Raw genomic sequence first — 15,948 nt, forward strand, 5'->3', positions numbered from 1 at the left:
TGTAGCTTATCGACAGCTTCCAAATAACTGTATTGAGGTTAAGTCACACAACAAGAGTTTTCTGACAGCATTTGCAAGCTCAGCCAACAATCTGGAAAAACTAAATACTAGTCTTGTGGCTTCATGAACCAATCGACAACAAATGTTCTTAAATAAGAATGTGTTCAGCAGTTTATCGACCTGGCCAGAGTCAAGAGAAAATACAGTTCACTCAAACAGGTACCATATATTGATTCAGACAGTAATAAGAATATGGCTTTGGTCACTATATTACCCAGAGGAATCTGAAGACACAGGGAGCAGAAGTGGTGTACAGTAAGAAGGTGCTTGTTTTTATCCTATCACTTCTTTAATAAAACTCTGAAGAACGGCTGACTTGTGGGAAATTTTTCAGAGGGTGGAGAGAAAGGGAAGCATTTGGAAAATTATCCTGCCTCATATTTCTTGCCTCTTGCTCTTTATTGCAAACAATACTAGCATGGAAATTAGGTCTGAGCATCCTGAAAGACAAGAAGGGAGAAGAGTCAGTAAAGGTGCTACACAAGGACAATAACTAGGAGTATAGGATGAAATTATTTGAATTTTACATTGAATATTGAGGAAAATTTCCTGACAGAAGTATTAGGTTGTGGAATATTTCAAACAGTTGGTAGGAGTCCCACTGAGAGAGAGAGTCTGGACAAAGCATTGACAGCAGGGGTCGTCAAACTTTTTCACAGCTTGAAAAATCAACTACCACAACTGCCCACATGAACATGACATAAGGTAATTGAGTGATGTGAGTGAGATATTTTTTATTGAACCAATTTCTGTCAATCACAAGCTGGAAGTTTATTTTTTTTAAATGGTAAATTATCAGAGGATCAATATGGCTACAACGACATTTCATGCAACAATTAGGCAAGTGTATATTTGTAATTGCCTTGATTTCAATTTGCATTTATCTTTTTGGAAAAGGGGAAATCACGGTCAACTTCATTTCATCCCCTCCTTCCACCTGATCTCTTTCAGGTGGGACAGGAGAGCCAACAGATTGTAATGAGCTAGCTCTCCACAGACCTGCTAGCATGTACACCTCTACCCCGACTCGATATAACACGAATTTGAATATAACGCGATAAAAGCAGTGCTCCGGGGGGGAACGGGGCTGCGCACTCCAGCGGATCAAAGCAAGTTTGATATAACGCAGTTTCACCTATAATGCGGTAAGATTTTTTGGCTCCCAAGGACAGCATTATATCGAGATAAAGGTGTATTCCAAACCAGCTTTGAAACCTCTGCATTAGACTATTTACTCCAGTGAACAATCTCGATTGGTTCAACAGCCAGTGGGGAGAACAGTGGGAATGGACTAGATGACCCAATAGGTCTTTTCAATCTCTAATTTCTAGTGTCCTATGAGAAGAACTCATCTGCTCCCAATGCTTATTTCTTATGTGATGTCATTCTCTGACAGAAGACTGACCCTTGTATAAACAATCATGATCGTCATACACCAAAGTGTCTCACCTCAGATGGTGCAGGAAGCATTTGAAACCAAGTACTTGGATCATGTTTCATGCAAATAACCTGATTAAAAAAGTAGACAAGAGATATAATGATACCTTAAGAAGTGTCTGCAAGTCGTTTTTCCATAAGCGTTTAGAACACTTACTAATTAAATATCTTACACAATAGATACAAGCTCTCAAAGTAGATTGAATCACATCTTGCACACTTGCATCTGAAGATTATTGTATCATTTTTAAAGACTACCACAGTAAATGATAAAGGAAATTTAACCAACTCGTTTGACAAAATAATAGTGAGAGCAGATGAGTGATTTCAGTTGCTATCAAAACCAAGAACACAAGACTTAAAATGAAAATTCAGGTATTTATATAGCACCAGTCGTAAGAGGCCATGATCTTCCACTAAACCAAAGCTGTATCGAGCCGACTGCAGTCAATAAAACTGTAGGCTTGACAAAGTATCTGAGCACAAAGACTGCTATAATGCAGAGACACAAACAGAGGTAAGGCTACACATTCAATCTGACCTTTCACATTTTCTGACAGAGTTTTGTATATGGAATTTCCTTGTTTTTTCTCTTAGGGGGGAACATTTTCCCTCCAAGTGTATTCCTTCCACTTACACACACATTCAAGTAACAGGATATAAAGCTCCATCACTGAGGCAAAAAAAAACAGCTATACACCACTGATGCATCCTAACCAATTTCCTAGAGTGGGCATTTCCTCTCAGAGTACCACTTTTGTCAAGCATGCATCTGTCCTAGGAATGCAGCCCGAGGACCTATGTTAAGAGGCAGCATTTGGACTCCCATCTTAACGTATCCTGACAAGTAGTTTTAGTGTCTAAGATAACAGCCACAGTGGGATAAAACTAGATTCTCACTCTGAATGTACACAAACTATGGGGTGTGATGCTGTATGTGAAGACAGAGCACTTGGGCTGTGCCTGACCAATGACATCTAACCAGTTTGCAAGGGAGAGTACCTTTGATACTCTGAACACAAGGGCATAGCAACATATTTACAGCTCACAGTAGGGGGTGACTGAGTTGGTTTGGAGGTTCATCTGCTTTTCTTCCAGAAGGTTCCAGATGGTTGTACTAGGCAATTGCTTATCTGTGTTGAGGTCTCTCTTGTATAGGGTATTGTGGGTTCTACCATGCTACCCTCCTTTGCAATAAACACACAAGTCATCTACAAGAGTTAGTGAGTTGTAAAGTACAGCAACTTCTTTAGTAGATTCATCGCACTTACCTCTCTCTTTTTCACTCTCTCGCACTTGACTAGGCTGGAGCAGTTAGGAGCAACTGACCCCAACGCCCGGATAGGTGCTAGCTGACTATGGTGCAATGTACATTAGGGAAACAACCTCAAGTAGTGGACACATCCCTTTCACTGACAGAATGTCGGCCTTTTATTGCTCAGGTTCACAACATGGGAGCCTTGTTAGATCCCAAGCTGCCCTGGAATACCCAGGTATTATTAATAAGAACTTACAGTAGGAGCAGTCATCAGGACTGTGGTGTCATCTGCACCTGGCAAAAAAGAACATGACCTTTTCTTTCCACTACAGACCTTGCTACAATCAACTATAGCTTTGTCACAGTGAGCAGATATTACCACAATGTGCTGCATATGAGGCTACACTTACAGACATTTGAAGGCTTAAGCTGGCGCATAAAGCCGCTGACCTTCACACAGGGAGCCCATCTCATTGGTGCTCAGAGGTCCGCACTGTCTTTCAGTCAGCTTCCAAGTGGAATTTAAGTTGTTGATTTTTCACCCATAAAGCTCTGAACAGTACGGGTCTAGATGATTAATCATTGCCGCTCTCTCTGAACATACCATGGTAGATGTAATTTTTGGAAGTGCTTGAGATGACAAACCAGGGGGAGGGGGGAGGTGTGTCTAACAGAGGAATGCTAGCAGAGCATTCTCTGTGAAAGAGTCTTCTCCTCAGCCCAGATTAGTAAACTTTCAGAACACAATGCAAGGCACATTGTCTGTGTATTTTCTGAGAAGGGCTGAGGGATTTGGAAGCGCTTGGTGGGAATCTTATTTCATATAACGGGCTTTATTTCACATGGGCATGCTATGTGCGACTTACGTGCTGAATGGGGGCAAATTATGTTACATTCTTTTATTGTGTTGTTAGAGACGCTAGCTGTGTAAGGTAATACCATTACTGGACCAATTTCTAACTTTATTTTGTGGTGGTATTTCTTCTATTGTGACCTGGCTAAGTTACCTTGTTTTTGCATTTTAAAATTACAAAGCATGTTTATCTTTGTGTTTTTAATTCTGCAGAGTACTTAGGGAAGAGATACCAATATTAGCATTTATAAAGGTACTTTTCATCCAAAGATCTCAAACTGCTTTATCAAGCTGGGTATCACTATCCTTACTTTACAGAGGACAAAACAGACATGCAGTCTTGGGCAAGCTCATACAGCAAATGAATGGCAAAGCTAAAGCTAGCATCTGGGTATCCTGACTCCCAGTCCAGAGCCCTATCTGCACTTCCTCCCTGGATAGGTGGTGTATTAAATGGACAAAATAAAAATTTGGACTGTTTGGAAGAGCACCCTTGTGAGTTAAAATCATCACCTACACATGCTCATTAGACAATTTCAAAATGCTGACTTTTTACAACCAATATTTTTACACCAAACAATGGCTCTGCCACAGATTTACCCTCCCTTCACCTCAATTCCCCACTTGTAAAACAAGAATATTTATCACACATTAAAGGGGAGAGGTTTGAGAAGCAAAAATATATTACAAATCTTTGGAGAGGAGATACTATAAACAAAAGCAAAGTTATTCAAAACTACTCTGTCCATGCCAAATTTGAGCATCACAATGTTGACCCTCAAATACCCTCAAAACAGATTTTTTTTTAAGTATTTCTGTTCATATACACATTTCAATTCCTCCAAAGCAGATTTTATTCTACCTTTAAAAAAAATCAATCTCAGGAAAAAGACATACATAGAAAGTCTCAACACAAAAAAGATTTTTCTTACAGAAAGCTAAGAACAAAACAAATTAAGGTTTACTACAATAACACTGGTATTTATAACGGACACCATCTGGCAACCAGTTTTCACAACTGCCAAACCTAAATTAATTGCTACATTTATTAGGCTAATATAAAAAAATACTTCAACAGAAGTAAAAAGTAAATATGTCAATAAATACTGCAGGTGTAAGTTATTGTTTTATTTAAATGCTAAATTAAAGGGACTCACCGTGACATCCCAACATCTACTTGTATTAAGGCAGGAATTTAAAATTAAACACCACCATCTATTTGAAATCTAGTACATTTTAAAAGTAAATTAAGAGTAGTTTCAGGTCCTACATCTGCCACTTGAATCCCTCCCCTAGCCAATTTTTGTGGTTTTACAAATCACATTTTTCAATTTAAAAAAGTATTTCTCTCTCCCCTGATGCAATCTGATATCCACATAAACAAAAGGGGAAACTAACCACACAAGGGAAAGAGTGAAACTGACTCCACACAAAGAGATAAAGAAAAAAAATGCCATTTTCCTCTAGTCTCTTACTTTTAGAGTAACCTGAATTACCTGTAACAAAAGTGAAATCTTCTGATAGACTGATGATTTTTTTTTAAAATCAGCAGTGCTCATGATTAACTGCACTTCACCCAAAAATTATTTTACTGTATGAACTTTATTCTGCAAGAATTTTCCTGTGGCTAAATAACATGGCTTTACCTGTCCTAAGCACTGACTAATAATTGTCCTAATGCAAGAATAGCAATAAAAGTTTCAATGTATGCACACTACACAGAAGGGATTTTCATACAAATTTCTAATGTAGATACAATTAGACATTACTAGGGATTTTGAGGGAAGGAGGGGAACAAGCTCAGACATGTTACTAGTCATACCATATAACACTCAAAGTTCCTCTGGACACCTGAAACTTAACTTTACCACAAAAATCATTTGACCAGAACACTTTTCCCAGTGCTTAAGCCCAAGATGCCAGACGCTTTTCAGTGTCAGTTAGCCAGTTGTCTGGATTACGTAACATCTGGAGGGGGGATGGGAACACGCAGAGTGATAGTTAAATAGGCTATTTAATGAAGGGCAGATTTTATCCCAGATGTGTTGGCCATAAAATGCACACTGACTACACTACCCGTGTAATCTCCATCATTAAGTGATAATTTAGTGCCAAAGTATCAGAGGGGTAGCCGTGTTAGTCAGAATCTGTAAAAAGTCACAGAGGGTCCTGTGGCACCTTTAAGACTAACAGAAGTATTGGGAGCATAAGCTTTCGTGGGTAAGAACCTCACTTCTTCAGATGCAAGAGAAGAAGTGAGGTTCTTACCCACGAAAGCTTATGCTCCCAATACTTCTGTTAGTCTTAAAGGTGCCACAGGACCCTCTGTGACTTAGTGCCAAAGTGACATTGATAGAACTCAACTTTCAGCACCAAGCAAGAGTATCAAGTCTGACAAGAAGCTAACCCCATCATACACCTTTTTCCCCCTCAATCACAAAAAGCTCCTCACCAAAACCCATGTTGTGGTGGTGCCGTTTTCAGAGAACACACAGCGAGCACCTAAAATAAAGCCCAAAAAAATGGAGCAACTTGGATTTTGTGGTCCAAGGGGCAATACTGAGAAACTGGAACAATCCAAAAAGAACCGAATGGCTTATAAACAAAGGCAAAGTTCTAAGGAAGTGATTTAGAAAAATGGAAAGAAAGTAGATAAAGTTCAATTAAATATTGAATTCATAGCTTTTGATCATTAAGGGAAAAAAACCTTGGAAAACTGTGCAAGCTCAAGATGTACTCTATCTGCAGTGTTTTCACTATATTCCTAATAAGGCAGGAGGCTGTTTCTTAAACCAGTGATTCTCAACCAGGGGTACATATATCCCTGGGAGTACTCAGAGGTCTTCCAGGGGGGTACATGAACACATCTAGATATTTGTCTAGTTTTACAACAGTAGCCCAGTCAGTACAAACTAAAATTTCAGATAATTATTTGCTTATATGGCTCTGTATACTATACACTGAAATGTAAGTACAATATTTATATTCCAATTGATTTTATATTATACTGATATAGTAAGAATGAGAAAGTAAGCAATCTTTCAGTAATAGTGTGCTGTGACACTTATTTTTATGTCTGATTTTGTACGTTTAAGTGACGTGAAACTGGGGGTAACAAGACAAATCAGACTCTTGAAAGGGATACAGTATTCTGGAAAGGTTGAGACCCACTGTCTTAAAGTACCCTTAATTTAAAGTTTCCAACAAGCTACAATGTGCCCTCTCTGCTGCTTGGTATATTGAACTGGAAAAATCAGAAGTTTAAAGGGTATTTAAAGTAATTCACTGTTTGTCCAGATTTTTCTGACAACTGCCAAAATATTTTCAAAATATCTTCCCACCCCCGGCTTGCAAATTTATAATAAATTCATTTATCAGCATGTCCAATAAGTTTACAAATGAAATACCATTGGAAGTGCCCTCCAAAAACACTTCACAGCTCTGATTTGTTACAGCATGGTACTTTATCAACATGCAAGCAAGCAACTTCAGGTTTGATCATGGTGTAACAGATATCCTTAAAGAGCGGATTTCACTACTGTTGTGAAGGAAACAGTTTTCACTACAATATAGTTAGCTGGTTTGTTGTTTTTTTAAATTTGTGTATGTGTACAAGAAGAGGGGAGGTGAAGTCCTTGGTCTTCCACATGAGTGCACTGTCACTGACCCTGCTGTGCACGTCCCCTACAACCTGCTGTAGATGTACATTAATCATAAGCTGGGAAGAAGGGGGAATTGAAGAGCCATCTCTAAGGCTGAAGTGAGTTTTTTGTCTTCCTAAGAGAAGAACAAGCAACTTGGTAGTGAAACCAACAAACTGTTTTCAGGATAGATTGAACACACTCTTCCCACCCACCACCCAAACCTAGAGGGCCACTGTCTTACGTTACCTTGGGACTGCTTGTATGTATTATACAACTATAACTTCCACGTTGCCTCAACATGCCAAAGAGCAAGGTTTTCCTTTAAAGAAAGCTGGTTCAAATTATGGCCTAGGTCACAAGCAAAAAGGGGTTTGGCCGTTCCACGCTAGTACCCCAGATACCTACAGTAGGCTGTATTTGCCCATTATAGGTTCATGACCAACAGTCAGGGTGCTGCAGATTTGGGCTGAGGTGCACTGGCAGAGCTGTGGGGTGTCCTGGGTCTGGCATAGTAAACGATGCTACAGATCAGGATTGTAGCACACTGGTAAGGTTACACGAGGGAAGTTTCCACAGCACCTGTCAGCACACTTGGCTCAAGGCAATGCTATTAAAATCCCTCACTTTCATGGCCACTAAATTCACTTAAAGGGGGATACACGAGAAACTGGAGCCATATTCCATGGATCGGTTGTACTACGTTCAAATTAATAAACATTTTCCTCCTTACATTTTTCAATCGATAAGACCCCATCAGCATCAGTTCCAATCCCTTTTTACTAAATTCACATACTAGAAACAACATTAAGGATGTGAATTTAGGCACACAAATTAGAAAATGTCAGCCTAAATGTTGACCAATTTCAAATTTCTTTCAGTACTCCCAAAACCATTTGACTACATGCAGAATGTGTTACTTATGTTATTTATGTTTACATAACTTCTTTCATACAAAGATGAAACAGTCTGATCTGAGTACAAGCCAGCACCCAAAAAAACATTTATAACTCAAACTCATGGCAAAAATGCTTGAATAATTTTGTTGAAAATTCATTAATAAAAACAGGTGCCCGAACTGCTGACACCAGGTTTCACCCAAGAGTTAGTTTTATGACTGATTTATTCATGCCTGAAAACAGGATTTTATAAAGGAAGCAGTGACACAAAGTATTAAGTGGCCAAGTAATATTTCTGAAGACAAACGTGTCTTCCTAACAAAAAATCAAAATTATTACAGAAGCACAAAAAAATCCCTTTATGTCACCCATGATAATTTCTGAGTTCACAATGTTGGCCTATGAAGTTATTCTTCCAAGAGAAATGCAATGTACAGGGAAAAGCCAATATTACTCTGAAACAAACCTCACACGTACTGCAGACAGTTTGTATTTATGTTACTGTCCCAAAAAATTTGCATAGGAAATATTTTGTCATGAACACACTTGTCCTGAAGAAACTCACCACTTCTTCGCATGACACCTTCCCTGGATTCAGGAGACTAGCTTAAGATGGATCCAGCATTTGCTGATCATTCACCCTTTCTTCACTTTCCAAAAAGGCAATCTCCAGTGTCATGTGAAACAGGGCTCTAGACAAATGCGCGGCTAAATATTACACTGTTTTCATGTTTATCCTTTCAACAATTCAAAAAAAAAAGTTCGCTCACTTTGTAAGAGGGACTTTTTTTCTAGCTGCCACCTGGATCTGTAAGTCAAACTTGATCTTTCTGCCACTGATGTTTTAACTGTGACAAGGAGCTAACAACTGAAATTCAGCCAATGACTTGGTTGTGATGGTTCAGACAGGACTCCAGATCACTTTCCCATAGCCTTGTGAGCTCTACTAGGAACATAGGAGTAATTTCTCTTACCGAAGTCAGTAAAATGTGCTGGGAAAGATGCAGGGGAAACAAGAGGGTGCCACATTTTTTATTATAATTGCCTACCCTAGGAAAGCCTGCAGGACTGTGGGAGATGATGTCAGCAGGACAGGGTACTAATGCCTCATTGGTCCTTCCAGCAGTGTAGATACAAGTACTTGTATCCAAGTGGAAGGTAGAAACCGAGCTCCCCATGCCCTATCCCATCCAACTGTAGACAGGCTCCCCAGAGAGAAGAGGGCCCCACATACACCAAATATTGTGTATCCGCAACAGACAGGAGAAACAACCTGGGGGGTAGGGGGCGACACCAGAGGACCACTCCCCTGCAGACTGCTTGGTGGTGCGAGACTCATTCCTCCTGATTTCAAGGAAACTAAGAGTCATGCCCAAGTTAAAAGCTTCTGTGTCTCTCTCTGTGTTTACTGGCTGGGAAAAGGCTGCTCAGGTGCTTCTCCCACACTAGGACTTGTCTTCCAGGCTTATCATGGCCAAGAAAAAGGTGCAGACAGAGTACACAACCATAGCTGGCCTACCCTCTCCTTTCCCTCCCCACAGGGCCCAGCTTACCCTCTCCCAGTCCCCAGCCTGCCCTCCCCACAGGGCCCGGCTTACCCCCCCACACACAGGGCCCGGCATACCCCACCTTTCCGCCAGCCTGCCCTCCACCCAGAGCCCTGTTTACCCCCTCCCCGGACCTACCCTCCCCACAGTGCCTGTCTTACCTCGTCTCCCGCGCAGCCGCCAGTGCCCCCAGCCCGCCCTCTCCTTCCCCCAGGGCTCGGCTGCCATCCCCCCGGTCCGCCCGCCGCCGGTCCCGCTCCCGGCCAGGCCCGGTCCCTTACCAGTTGGTCATGTCCAGGAAGAAGGCGCAGCCGGCCGGGCTCAGCTGGAAGCCCAGCAGCCGCTGGAACTCGCCGATCAGCACGTCCTTGTCGGTGGTGCCCAGGCAGCTGAACTTCTGCATCAGCTCGGCGTCCAGGTCCACGTCCATCCCCTCCATGGCGCCGGGGCCGCCGCTCCAGCCCGCTCCGCTAGGCCCCGGGCCTCCCCTGCTCCGCTCCGCCGCCCGTCTCCTCAGCGCTGCATGGGGGGAGGGGACGAGGGGAGCGAGTCCCGAGACACTGCGCACGCTCCGTCCCGCCCACACGCGGGGCACGCCACCTGTAACGTCATCTCGTTGCGTGACCGCACAGACGTGGTGACGTCAGCTAAAGGAAAACTACAAACAGAGCCCCACCCGGGAACCCTCTCCACGGCGGCAGAAGGAGATCCGCAAGGGCACGTTATTTACGTATGCAAAATAATTATGTCATATGCCTATAATTAATTTGCATATGTTTATGTATGCAGATTAATAATTCGCCTATGGAAATCAGTTTTCACATATGCAAATTATTCACAGGATTAAAATAGGCATGTGATCAATAAGTGATTCTCCTTTACATATGTACATGCAACAGATGAACATGGCATAGAGAAATATTTTCACATTTACATAGGGAAATTAAGCACGTTTATTCGAATAATGAGATCACAGCAAATGAATGAATATGGTTTACATAGGCAAATGACACCCGATCAAGCACAGACGCATACGGATATAATACCTACTTCATTTACATATGCAAATTAACCACATTGCTAAACACAGACGAAATTTCATTTGTTTATATATGTAAATCAGTCACATGGCTGTTCAACTGTACAGGGGTATATGCTTCTCATATGTTAACATGCAAATCAATCTAATGATGGTGAAAGAAAATCATATAATATAATAGTGTCACCTCCATGTAATATACATTGTAGATGCAGGTTAATCACAAATATGTTTAAAAATAGAGGAATATATAACTGATCTGTATTTATGAATATGGAAAATACTCTAATAAATAAAGAATAATAAGAAGAAGAAGAATAGCGTCACAATCCCACAGGGTAGGTCAGTATTATTATCCACATTTTCTAGATAGTGAAAAATGTTAATGGCCTGATTTTAGAAATGGTAGGTAACCATCTCATGAGATCTGTGCCTGCTCAGCCCCTTCCACAATCAGGCCCTAAATGATCCACTAAATCACACAAAAAACAGAAAGTGAAAATGACTAAACAGACTAATTTAGTTTCACAGTCCAAATTGAGTAAATGGGAAACTGTCAACTTGACTATTTTGAAACTATCTAATGATAGAATGCCCTTTTAAGCAGTATAACTTGGATATTTAAAAAAAAATCCTGTAAAAATTGTAAGGACTTTTCTGTTCCTCTGTTGATGTTTTTTAAGCATCTGTTCAGCAAGGAATCAATTTCATAAGGCTTCAGTCCTAAAAGATGATATATTCAAGCAGGCCCCTGAGTTTGCTGGAAGCCCCACTGAAATCAAAGGCTACAATCCTGTAAGCCCTTTAATATGCATAAATTATTCACATGCTGAAATGTTTGCAGAATTGGGGCATAAATGATACTTTACAAGAAATAGTGATTATGTGGGATAGTAGTGAGTCGCTCAGGGATTACTTTAAGAAGTTAGTACAAAAAAAAAGTTTCCCTTGTTTTTTTCAGCTTGTCCTGTATTCATTCCTTCTGAAGCACCGGGCATTGGCCACTGTCAGAAGACAGTGTACTTGCATCTGAAGAAGTGAGGTCCTTACCCACGAAAGCTTATGCTTCCAATACTTCTGTTAGTCTTAAAGGTGCCACAGGACCCTCTGTTGCTTTTGTCAGAAGACAGGATACTGGGCTAGATGGTGGACCACTGATATGACCCAATATGGCTGTTCTTATGTTCTTAACTTACTACACACCAAGTGCTGTCAGGTGTACTAAAGGCTTGATCCAACACTCATTTATATAAATTAAAAACTCCCATTGTCTTAAATGAACATTGCATCTGACTGAAAAGCAAGCAAACTGAAAAAAAAAATAAAAAACAAGGGAAACTATTTTTGTACTAACTTCTTACAGTAATCCCTGGGCAACTCATTACTATCCCACAAAGCACGGAGAAAATGTCCCAAAAGATATTACACCAGAAAGCACTGCCTACCTAAGGTGCACCGCACTTTACATTGACACAAGCACTCCTTGTGAGTATGCACAGAACTGATGCAAGTAGCCAAGCATCCACGCGTCTGACCAATTCACAAATTTCAGCCACTGTACAGCGATGTAACTTGTGTTGACTGAACTTTGTTGTGTAAACATGGCCACAGTAATCATGTTACTTGAAACGACATTAGGTACACCATTTTTGGACAGAAATATAATTTTTAATTTACATTGTCTCTTGAAGTATTTGTTTATCTGTCATTAATATTTAACTATTTGTTTACCTAAGGATCTAAGGTAATCTGTCAAACCATTGGAGTCTGTCTTTAAATTATAATTTTACAATGGAGTACTATAGCTCAGTGGTTTGAGCATTGGTCTGTTAAACCCAGGGTTGTGAGTTCAATCCTTGAGGGGGCCACTTGGGGATTTGGGGCAAAATCAGTACTTGGGCCTGCTAGTGAAGGCAGGGGGCTGGACTCGATGACCTTTCAAGGTCTCTTCCAGTTCTAGGAGATGGGATATCTCCACTTATTATTATTACTCCTAGGCTTTGAGTACTTGTCCTCCTTCATAATCCTAAACCACCACTTCTCTCTCCCACACATACACAGGCATGTTTTCAAACAAAGCAGAACATAACTTGCCTCTTTTGAGATGGCATTACTTGTTTCCTTTGACAGAAAGAAACCTGATACAAATGTCAGACCATACCCAGTCATCAGCAGTGAGAGTATAAAGACACCTAATAGGTTGTTGTTTTTCTGCATATTAAAGGCAATAGTGGTATTAGTTCTAAGGATCACTGAGAGGAAGTGACCTGTTGCAATATTTATATAGTAAACATTACAACACAAGTTCACGAGAAAATCAGCGCAAATGAAAAGCAAAACAAACTACAAAGTTCAAGCAATATGGGGAGAGAAGTGACTTTCCACAAACACCAAATTTAGGATATTTCATTCTGAGAATCCAGAGGATTCTCTTTGTGGTTTGTGCCTGGGAAAAACTGCTGTTTCTTGCTGATATATCAGAAAAGGTGACTAACTGAGAACACAGGACCTGACTTTATTGCTAAAACATTTAGCAATTAAAAAGTAACCTTTGTTGAAAAATATCATAGGAGAAATAAACAAGCATATCCAACCCTCAGGTTAAACACATCATAGGAAGATGCTTTAATGCATGTTATAAATAGACAAATCATATAATTAGTAGTCGTGTCAATAAATGAATCAGTGATGCCCAACCTAGCAATCTTGGCATTTCCACTGGGTTTGTTTTCCTTTGCTATATCGTCAGCTCTTAATATTATTCTACATGCTACTGTCACACCATCCGAGATACCCTATACTATTATGTCTTTTGGATGAGTCAAAATTGACATCCTGATTGCTCGCAGTCATTCATTATTAATTATTATTATCCTTCAGTATTACATCATGGGAATTTTTTTAAACAAATGTCCTTAACAACATACAAGATCTTTATGCATAACAAAAGGAAAACTACTGTTTAAAATGTAGCTCCATGAGTCACCAATAAATCCTGACAATGAACGACTCTGTGGGTTTAGATACTCAAGAGTTTTGTTAAACCCTCTGCAGAATTCCTGGATTTTGGGTACTTAAATGCACTCATTCTCCTTTGACTTTCCTTGAAATGCTTGCAGTGCCTAAGAGTGCTGTCTTCTGGAGCTCACTGGTCATGATGTCTTGTGCTTCTAAAGTGTTTTTGAGCTGCTCATTCATACCCTTAAGGATCATCCACTTCAAGTTCTCCAGTAATCACTTTTGTTCTAGTTTTCCATAATCTTTTCACTTTGGGCCAGAGATCTTCATACTTGTTAACTTGTCTTATTGTTTCTTTTTTATGTTTCTGTCTGCTGGTATGACAGTATCAATGAACACATGTGACTCAAGAACTCTTTAATACTTACTGGCAAGGGGTTTACAGCAATGTCCTGATCCTGGTCCATACATTCTGGTTCACCAAAGAATGTCACGTGAGGTCTCAAATGAACGAGGGTCACATGGTCATTAATATTGTTGTGAAAGCTATGCACAGATGCTATGTAAGGAGTTATGTATATATAATGAAAATATGTTCTTAGAGTTTGTGTCAAAGTCTGAGTCACCAGCAGAGGAGACAAAGCAGGTTTTCTGTCACACAAGAGATGTTTATTCACCTGTCTCTCTGTGGGGACATAAATTGACCCGCTACAACAATGGCTACACATTTACATAAAAAGTCAACAAAGAGATGTGAAGTCAACAGGAAAGGAGCACACAGAAAAAATAAGCCCCAGGTGATTATCTTATCTCTGAGTAGAAACAATGAACTTTAGGAGTACAAGTAGAAGGCAAAGACAACACCCCCTTATCCTGTAATGAGGAAGTAAACAGTGCATTTACATTTCTGAAAGTGGGATCTCAGCCAGCCATAGTTGAAACACTGTAGTGTAGAGGACTTTGGGGATAAACTTCTTTAGACAGGAGGTTAACTTTAGACAGGAGGTTAGCTAAGTTTAGTCTGTGATTTTGTTTCCAGTATTCTTACTCACTATCACATTAATTTTGAATTTTTGATGATAAATTTATTCTTGTTTCCGCTATAAATATATCTAAGTGCTGTTTCTGAGCTGATTCATACAAGGCTGTATGTATACTGTTCCTTTTGGGATTTTTGGTATTTCTGTGAGCATACAGTGGATAAGGGGCAGAACAGAAGAGTGAATTCTTCAAAAGCACTCAGGAACTGGGGTGCACGATTTGTTAGCCTTCAAGGTGAAGTAAGGGCTGGCATAGCCCAGAGGAGAGTACTTGAGTGGCTAACAGGCTGGTGGTGTCAGGGAGCTGACACCCAATTAATCACAAGCAGGACTCCCTCGTTCTGGAGGAAGCGGGGTAACAAGGTGACTCAGAGTCCTGGGTATCCCGAGAACCATCACAACATAGTCTTGTTTTGTCTTCTTTCCTACAGCAACTATGTCTGATCTGTTTGCCTACCCCAATTGGTCTGGGACAATTATGGCTGCTGTGTATCCCGTATCATTGCTTCTACCAATATATTTGCATGTGGATCAACACCACTAATCTCCCTTTTCAGGCTTTCAATCTGCATTAGTATAAATTCTCCTCTTTGGAATAAAGCTCTTAGTTATCCGGCAACTCTATGCTCAGTAATTTCTTTCTCCGTGTTGTTGTCATTTCCCTCCTTCCAGTATTGAAGCATTCATTTCCTCCAGCCTCTCCAGGTTTTGCCAAAATCCAATACTGGATCACTTGTGGATTTCCACTGCGAGTCCATTTCACTCTTTTATTAACAATGATCTCTGGTTTTCTTGGGTTGTTTGGACAGTTACAGGATATCATCCAGGGGTTGTACGCCCCCACACAACATACCCTCATGGGTGAGGAGCCTCCAGTCCAGCTAAGCTCTTCTGAGGCCCCATTTACTACCCTCCTTACACCGTTCGTAATAATTATCAATTGCCTGTATTCTCCATATTTGTTTGGGTTGGCAGGTTATACCCTGCTGGGTGCCAAACCAGTATTTCTAAGCCTTGGGGGTTTATTATTAATTACTATTATTATTACTATTATTGCATAAGTGGTTACCTTACTGTCCTGCCAAATCCCTACTTAGGTAGCTACATTCTGCCTCCCTACAATTCTCTCTTGGGTTTCAAGATAACATGTTGCTGTTAACTTTGGGTCCTGAGATCTCATGTGGTGTTGCCATACACTGTTAAACCCAATTATGAC

At 40.4% G+C, this 15,948-nt stretch overlaps 1 protein-coding gene across 14 annotated transcripts in view; it reads right to left on the reverse strand.

Moving 5' to 3' along the window:
- Positions 1 to 10,320, reverse strand: part of ILRUN (inflammation and lipid regulator with UBA-like and NBR1-like domains) — a 50,197-nt gene extending 39,877 nt beyond the window's left edge. For 3 of the 14 annotated variants that reach the window (XR_006176338.2, XR_006176337.2, XM_042858118.2), the window contains exon 1: positions 9,977 to 10,291. Coding sequence is in view for 8 of the 14 variants with exons in the window: in XM_042858118.2 (XP_042714052.1) it covers positions 9,977 to 10,134 (158 nt within the window). In the remaining 6 variants the exon portion in view is untranslated. Of the gene's footprint in view, positions 1 to 1,509; positions 1,570 to 9,976 lie in introns of all 14 variants that reach the window. The other 11 variants (XR_002889775.3, XR_006176335.2, XM_042858117.2 and 8 more) reach the window with 9 other exon arrangements.
- Positions 10,321 to 15,948: the final 5,628 nt, after the last annotated feature.

Source organism: Chrysemys picta, chromosome 4 (genome assembly GCF_011386835.1).
Source record: "Chrysemys picta bellii isolate R12L10 chromosome 4, ASM1138683v2, whole genome shotgun sequence".
Taxonomy (NCBI): Eukaryota; Metazoa; Chordata; order Testudines; family Emydidae; genus Chrysemys; species Chrysemys picta.